Here is a 7,817-nt window from a genome sequence, read left to right on the forward strand (position 1 = left end):
CTGGAAAATCCAAGAGGATTTTGGAGAGGTGACACTTCCAGCCTCGGTCATGCCAAATAATTAGAAATGGAGGGGTTTTTTTTGAGGAGAGGAGAAAATCCGAGTGGGATTACTCACTCCTGAACCAGGGGGAAATATTTTATTTCAGGTTTTAAATCCCACCACAGGAATTCCCAGGGGGACATTGTCTTCCATTTCCCCCATGGAGAGAATTCTGAGCTTCCAGGTATCCTGGATGAAGGGATGACTGAGGCTGGGATTTCCCAGCACAACATTCCATCCTCTCCATCCCCTTTTCCCTCCTAAGGCCTGGAAAAAAAAAAAAAAAAATTCCCAGGCCTTCACTCAGCATCCCTTAAAACCCTCTGGGCAGGACCTGCTCTTCCCACCATTCCAAATCCTCTTTGCAGCGGGAGCCGCCCGCTTTGCATTAGAAAAGAAAAAAAAAGAGGGATTTTCGCAGCTGGAAGCGACTTCCAGAGGGTTTTTAATCCTTCCAGAGTGTTTTAATGGCCCGGGATCCCGGAGACAATGCTGGGAGGAGTTTGGAGACACAGTTTCCGACGTGATCCCTGCAAATCCGCCGCAGATGTGGTTTCCAGGAAGCTCCCGGCTCCGGCTCCCTTGTTTTGTGCAGCCGCTCCCTCTTCCCCTGGTTTTTTGTGGGAACAACGGGCTCTTTGCCACGGGGAGAGGGATTTGAGGGGGGTGGAAAAGCAGAAATTCCCTGTGTTTTGGGCTCGTCCCACAGTGGGGGAAGGGGGGGGGATTCAGCCCCTCTGCTCCACTCAGGTGAGATCCCACCTGGGAGAGCTGGGAATGTTCACCTGGAGAAGGGAAGGATCCAGGGAGACCTTGGAGTCCCTTCCAGGGCCTAAAGGGGTTCCAGGAGAACTGGAGAGGGAACTGGGGACAAGGGCTGGAGGGACAGGACACAGGGAATGGCTTCCCAGAGTTAGTGAGATATTGGGAAGGAATTCTTGGCTGGGAGGGTGGGGAGGTGCTGGAATGGAATTCCCAGAGAAGCTGTGGCTGGCCCATCCCTGGAAGTGTTCCAGGCCAATCTGGAGCAATGTGGGACAGTGGGAGGTGTCCCTGCCTACGGCAGGGCCTTGGAATTCCAGGATCTTTCCGCTCCCTTCCAACCCAAACCATCCCGGGAATATTGGCAGCACCCAGGGGGCTTATCCAAGGCCTGATCCTGGAGATGTTGAATCCCAGGAATACCCCTTTGGGACCTGCTGGCAGAACACTGTGGGGTTCTTCCCCCTCCCTGTGGATGGGCAGGTTTGGGGTTGAGCAGCTGCTTTTTAACCCATAAATCCATTCCCCCCCCAAAAAAAAATCCTCCTGTTTGTACCAAGAAGATTTTTCTCCAAGGCCTGGGAGCCCCATGGAGACCACGGGATTGGATTTCTTGGCATCTTGGCCCAAAACAGAGCCCGTGCCGGGCTGCAGAGCCCCCCTGTGCTAAAATCCCACCCCGCTCCACGAAATTTGGCTCGCTCTCATCCAGCAGAAACGACACAAAAAGCCTGGATAAAGCCTCCACTGTTTGCCGGAGCTTTTTCCGCCAAGGAAAACTCCCCGGCCCCTCTTTTCTTGCTCAATCAGCCCCCGATTCCTCCCCCATCCCTTTTTTCCCCCCTCCCTGCTTTCAGCTTTGCTTTTCCCACTCTGGATGGGGCTCCGGGGTTTGCTGGGCCCTTCCCCACCACCACCACCACATCCCACATCCCACATCGTGGTCGTCGGAAGCGCGGCCGGGGCTGGAAATCGTGCGGGAAATGACCCATTTCCTCGGCAGGACAATGGCCAGGCTGGGGCTCCAGCACACAAAGGCCTTTCCGGTGTCCCTGGCTCATTCCCAGAGTCCAAACCTTCCCAGGGGGAGGGGTGATGGTTGTGGGATGGGGAACGGCTTTGGGTGTTATTCCTAAGAATGTGTTATTCTTATTCTGCTCCCGGTGGGATGAATCCACTGGGAAAACTGGAAGGAGGAGCGGTGAGGAAGAGCAGGCTCCGGAAACCCGGCCCTTCCAACGCCGCCGGAGCTTTATTTAGCGGGATAATGAGGGAGCAGAGCAGCAGGAAAGCAACGCCCTGCGGTCCCAGCTCAAACTGCCACTTTTGGGAAGAGTTTCCAATTCCGAGATGAGCTCAGCCCATCCCGGGGTCTGCCCTGTGCCAGTTGGGATGGGGCAGGATGGGCCTGGAGGACATCCAGGCGGCCGCAGAGCTGGGAAAAGTGTGGGAAGTGCTGTCGGGAGCCACATCCTGGGGGTGGGAGTCCCTGGAGGACACGGGGAGTGGGGGGGAGTCATCAGGCACGTGGAGGTGACAACCTGTCCTGGGGACACGATTCCCTGGAGGACACACGGCCGTGGCACTCCTGATGCCCAATGGGGACATCCCATCCCAGGACACGAATCCATGGAGGACGTGATGCCAACCCACCCCAACGGGGGCACCCCAGTCCAGGGAATTCCAGTTCCCTGAAGGACATGCCATGCCCATGGTGCCATCAGGGCACCGGGGACGTGTCTCCACGTGGCCGCAGCACCCTCATTCCCAGGAATGTCCCATCCCAGGGACAGGTCTCCCCAGAGGACACCAGGTCTCCTGGCAGTCCCTCCTCCTGCAGCCACCACGAGTCCCTCACGTGAACCCACGGCATCAGGGCAGACTGGGATGGAATTCCAGCACCCCTGGGAAGTGGGGATTCCCCACTTCCACCTTCCTCTCTCTCTCTCTCTCTCCCCGCAGTCGACATCCGGGAGATCAAGGAGATCCGCCTGGGCAAGAACTCCCGGGATTTCGAGCGCTACCCCGAGGACGCTCGCAAGTTGGACTTCACCATGTGCTTCATCATCCTCTACGGGATGGACTTCAGGCTGCGGACGCTCAGCGTGGCCGGTGAGTTGGGATTCCCCCCACCCCCGTTTTCCTCGTGTCCCACCTCCTTTTCCCGGCATCCCACAACTTCCTATCCCTCCTTCCCATTCTCCAGCTTTCTGCGAGGAGGACATCAACCTCTGGATCACGGGGCTCAACTGGCTGGTGGCTGATACCCAGAGGGCCCAGACCCCGCTGCAGATCGAGAGGTGGGGAAACCCTGGCACATCCCTGGGTTGAGGGACGACATTCCCCCCTGGATTTGCTCCTCTGTGGTGCTGAGCGCTGTGTGTGTGTCCGTCCCTTCCTTCCCAGGTGGCTGCGGAAGCAGTTTGATGGGATGGACCGGGCACGGGAGGGCAGGTGAGCACTGGCACGGCCCCAGAGGTGGGGAGTGGGTGGTGGGTTTGGCAGGCCAGGATCATATTCCCCCCCCCCCAGTTGCATCCCAAATTCTGATGGCTTTGTGGGACGAGGGAGCAGCGGGTTATTTGGGATGCTTAGAGATGATGGAAAAGCAGAGGTTTTGGGAGTGAGGCCCACAGGGATCCCGATTTCTGCATCATTTCCACCAGTGTCTGGAGGGGCTGGACCATTAATGCAGCCCAGAAACAACTTCCAAAGGCAGGGAATTTTCACTTAAATTGTGATGGAGATGAGAATGGGCATCATCTCCAGGTGGGATAATGGCCAAGAGAGCCCAGTTGGTTCTTGGGATTTGCTTCTTCTCCTTTCCCCTCTGCTCACACTTGTGCCAAACACCACACAATTAATCATGGAATCATGGAATCAGGGAATGGTTTGGGTGGAAAGAGACCTAAAGATCATGGAATTCCAACCCCCTACTGTGGGCAGGGACACCTCCCACTAGCTCAGGTTGCTCCAAGCCCCATCCAACCTGACCTTGGACACTTCCCAGGATGGAACATCCACAATTTCTCCGGGTCCTGTGCCTGGAGGGGGGGTCCACAGGCCAGGAGGGTGGGATCCCCACGCCAGGCACCAGGATTTGGGGTGGGAACCTTGAGATCCGGGGGGGTTCTCCCTCCTGACTCCGTGTCCCGCCCCGGCAGCATCACCGTGAAGGACCTGAAGGCGATGCTGCCCCAGGTGAACTACCGAGTTCCCAACATGAGATTCCTGCGGGATAAACTCGTGGTAAGGACCCCCCTGGACACCTCACCCGGGAGGGAGATGATTTTCCAGCCCTTCCAGAGGGGCTGGAGCCACCCAGGTGTCCCTGTGTCCGGCGGGGTGGCCCCGCTCTCACCTCCGGCCCCGTCTCCCGCAGGAAGTGGAAGCCAGGAATGAAATGACTTTCTCCCACTTCATCCAGTTCTACAAAAACCTGATGTTTGACGCCCAGAAGTCGGTAAGATCCATGGATTTGCTTTCCCAAGTGTCCCCCCCACCCCCCCCATGTGATGTGTCCCCTCCCAGCTGAGCCTCGTCCCCTCCCACTCCTGGCAGGTCATCGAGCAGCTGGAGCTCTCCTTCCCTCTGAGGTGAGATCCTGGGAATGCCATGGCCAAGATTCCAAGGGTGGGATCCACAGAGCGGGAAACGCAGGGATTGGGCAGGGCAGGGGGTGGGAGAGGGATTGGAGAGGGGGAAAGGAGCGGGGCTGGAAGGAGGATGGGAACAGGGATAGGACCGGGGAGGATCAGGGATGGGAACACAGATGGGAGAGGGAAGGGGAGCAGGGATGGGAGTGAAGATGGGAGGGAGGATGGGAAGAGGGATAGAGCAGATGAGCAGGAATGGGGATGGGAGTGGGAATGGGAGCAAGGATGGGAGAAGGGATGAGCAGGTGGAAGTGGAGATGGGACCAGGAATGTGAGGGGTGTGGGAGCAGGGACAGGAGTGAGGATGGAAGCAGGGATAGAGCAGATGAGCGGGAATAGGGATGGGAGCAGGGATGGGAGAAGGGATGAGCAGAGGTGGAAGTGGAGATGGGACCAGGAATGCGAGGGGTGTGGGAGCAGGGATGGAAGTGGGGCTGAGAACAGGGATGGGAGGAGGGATGAACGGACAGAGGAGTCAAGGTGGGAGTGGGGCTGAGCAGACACTGTGGGAGTGAAGATGGGAGCAGGGATAGGAACAGGGATGAACAGACATGGAAGTGGATGTGGCTGCCAGGGATGTGGGGACATTCCCCCCTGCCCTCCCCATATCCTCGGACAACGCTGCACGCTCCCGGTGGGAATGGGGCAGGAATAGGGAAGCTGAGCTGCAGGTGGGCCCTGGCAGCCTTGCCTCTCCCACGGGATCTATCCCAACTCCTCCTCCCGCTCCTCACTGGTGGCTGATCCGTGCCCCAGGAACGTGGATCGCCCCGAGCTCTGCCAGGTCTCCCTCTACGACTTCCAGAAGTTCCTGCTGCACGACCAGAAGGTGGGATTTCTCTGAGACCCCCGTGGCCTCCCTTGGGGCGTCCCATGGGACGCTCCAGCCCCGTAACCACCTGCACCTTTGTCTCCCAGGAATCCTGGGCCAGCGACGTGGGCATGGTGCGGGAATACATGTGCACCTACCTCAGGGAGAGCTCCGGCGACGCCGCCGATCCCTCCTTCCAGCTGGATGAGGTGGGTGGGTGACCCCCCCCCCCCCCCCACCCAGAACCCACCCAGGGGGGCGTCCCCGTGGCCCTGTCAGGCTCTGACCTCTCTGCTTTCCCCCCTCTCCTCCCTGCTTTTCCCAGTTCCTCACGTACCTCTTCTCCAAGGAGAACATGGTGATGGACGCCAAGTACGAGCGCGTGGTGCCCGAGGAGATGAACCACCCCCTGTCCCAGTACTGGATCTCCTCCTCCCACAACACGTGAGGCCGGGGCTGGGATTTCCTCAGGGGACACCCGGGAGCGTCCCCACCATCCCAACTGCTCCCTGGCTTTCCCAGGTACCTGACAGGGGACCAGTTTTCCAGCGAGTCGTCCCTGGAAGCGTACGCGCGGTGCCTGCGGATGGGCTGCCGCTGCATCGAGTGTGAGTCCCCCCATCCCAGCTCCTCCCAGGGCTGCTGCAATCCCGCCCCAGCACTGCCTGGGAATGCTGGAACCCCACCAGCACTTCACAGGGATGTTTGAACCCTCCCAGCATTTCCTAGGAATGCTGGAATTCCACCCCAGCATCTCACAGCGATGTTGGAACCCCCCCAGCACCTCACAGGGATGCTGGAATTCCACCCCAAGCACTTCCCATGGATGCTGGAATTACCCACCCAGTCCCTCACAGGGATGCTGGAACCCCACCAGCCCCTCACAGGGATGTTAGAACCCTCCCAGCATTTCCTAGGAATGCTGGAATTCCCCCCCAAGCACCTCACAGGGATGCTGGAATTCCACCCCATCATCTCATAGGGATGCTGGAACACCCCCCCAAAACCTCCCAGGGATGCTGGAATTTCTCCCCCAGCACCTCACAGGGATGCTGGAATTCCACCCCAGCACTTCCCCAGGATGCTGGAACCCCCACAGCACTTCCCAGGGATGCTGGAATCCCCCCCCAAGCACCTCCCAGGGATGCTGGAATTCCATCCCATCACTTCCCAGGGATGCTTGAATTCCACCCACAGCACTTCCCAAAGGTACTGGAACCCAAGCAGCACATCACAGGGATCCCAGAATTCTACCCTAGCACTTCCCAGGGATGCTGGAATTACCCCCCCAACCTCTCACAGGAATACTGGAACCCCTCCAACCCCTCACAGGGATGCTGGAATTCACCCCCAAGCACTTCCCAGGGATGCTGGAATTCCCCCCAGCCCCTCACAGGGATGTTAGAACCCTCCCAGCATTTCCTAGGAATGCTGGAATTCCACCCCCAGCACCTCACAGGGATGCTGGAATTCCATCCCAGCACTTCCCAGGGATGTTGGAACCCCCCCAGCACCTCACAGGGATGCTGGAATTCCTCCCAAGCACTTCCCATGGATGCTGGAATTCGATCCCATCACTTCCCAGGGATGCTGGAATTCCATCCCAGCACTTCCCAGGGATGCTGGAATTCCACCCCAGCACTTCCCAGGGATGCTGAAACCCCAGCAGCACATCACAGGGATGCTGGAATTCCCCTCCAAGCACTTCCCAGGGATGCTGGAATTCGATCCCATCACTTCCCAGGGATGCTGGAATTCCACCCCAGCATCTCATAGGGTTGCTGCAATTCCACCCCAGCACTTCCTGGGAATGCTGGAACCCCACCAACCCCTCACAGGGGTGTTAGAACCCTCCCAGCATTTCCTAGGAATGCTGGAATTCCACCCCAGCACCTCACAGGGATGCTGGAATTCCACCCCAGCACTTCCCAGGGATACTGGAACACCAGCAGCACATCACAGGGATGCTGGAATTCCACCCACAGCACTTCCCAGGGATGCTGGCACCCCCCCACCATCTCCTGTCACATCCCTGACCACGCCCTGCTCCCATCCCATGGCCCCGGAGCAGGGGGGGAGGGGTCTCCCTTTGTGGGATCAAAGCCGTGATCCCCAGTCCCTGGGGGGGGGTAACCAGGCTGTCTCCCCTCTCAGTGGACTGCTGGGATGGCCCCGACGACCTCCCCATCATCTACCACGGCCACACGCTCACCTCCAAGATCAAATTCCTGGACGTTCTTCACACCATCAAGGAACACGCCTTTGTCACCTCCGAGTAAGCCCCAACTCCCCCAACCACCCCCCCCCCCAAAATCCCGGCGGTGCCACCCTCACCTGCAGCCAAGCTCGCCCTTCCCGCCCCGTGGTGTCCTCCAGGTTCCCCATCATCCTGTCCATCGAGGACCACTGCAGCATCGTCCAGCAGAGGAACATGGCCTCCCACTTCAAGAAGGTCTTCGGGGACATGCTCCTCACCAAGCCCGTGGACATCAACGCCGACGAGCTGCCCTCGCCCACCCAGCTCAAGAAGAAGATCCTGATCAAGG

At 58.8% G+C, this 7,817-nt stretch overlaps 2 protein-coding genes across 2 annotated transcripts in view; one reads left to right on the top strand and one right to left on the bottom strand.

Moving 5' to 3' along the window:
• The window catches only part of LOC114072165 (zinc finger CCCH domain-containing protein 3-like), a gene marked incomplete at its 3' end in the record, with an annotated part of 18,842 nt that extends 18,567 nt beyond the window's left edge, over positions 1-275 (bottom strand). Inside the window, exon 1 of the mRNA XM_027910086.1 lies at positions 252-275. Within this exon, the coding sequence (XP_027765887.1) occupies positions 252-275 (24 nt within the window). The remainder of the gene's footprint in view (positions 1-251) is intronic.
• A 1,931-nt stretch (positions 276-2,206) lies between these two features.
• Positions 2,207-7,817, top strand: part of LOC114072166 (1-phosphatidylinositol 4,5-bisphosphate phosphodiesterase gamma-1-like) — a gene marked incomplete at its 3' end in the record, with an annotated part of 15,989 nt that continues 10,378 nt past the window's right edge. The window contains exons 1-13 of the mRNA XM_027910087.1: positions 2,207-2,250; positions 2,681-2,916; positions 3,011-3,104; positions 3,211-3,258; positions 3,969-4,053; positions 4,187-4,267; positions 4,366-4,400; positions 5,217-5,289; positions 5,379-5,480; positions 5,597-5,715; positions 5,794-5,879; positions 7,426-7,546; positions 7,648-7,815. Coding sequence (XP_027765888.1) covers positions 2,207-2,250; positions 2,681-2,916; positions 3,011-3,104; positions 3,211-3,258; positions 3,969-4,053; positions 4,187-4,267; positions 4,366-4,400; positions 5,217-5,289; positions 5,379-5,480; positions 5,597-5,715; positions 5,794-5,879; positions 7,426-7,546; positions 7,648-7,815 — 1,292 coding nt within the window. The remainder of the gene's footprint in view (positions 2,251-2,680; positions 2,917-3,010; positions 3,105-3,210; positions 3,259-3,968; positions 4,054-4,186; positions 4,268-4,365; positions 4,401-5,216; positions 5,290-5,378; positions 5,481-5,596; positions 5,716-5,793; positions 5,880-7,425; positions 7,547-7,647; positions 7,816-7,817) is intronic.

This window comes from Empidonax traillii, unplaced genomic scaffold (genome assembly GCF_003031625.1).
Source record: "Empidonax traillii isolate 1590-97213 ecotype Southwest subspecies unplaced genomic scaffold, ASM303162v1 scaffold2713:size37999, whole genome shotgun sequence".
NCBI lineage: Eukaryota > Metazoa > Chordata > Aves > Passeriformes > Tyrannidae > Empidonax > Empidonax traillii.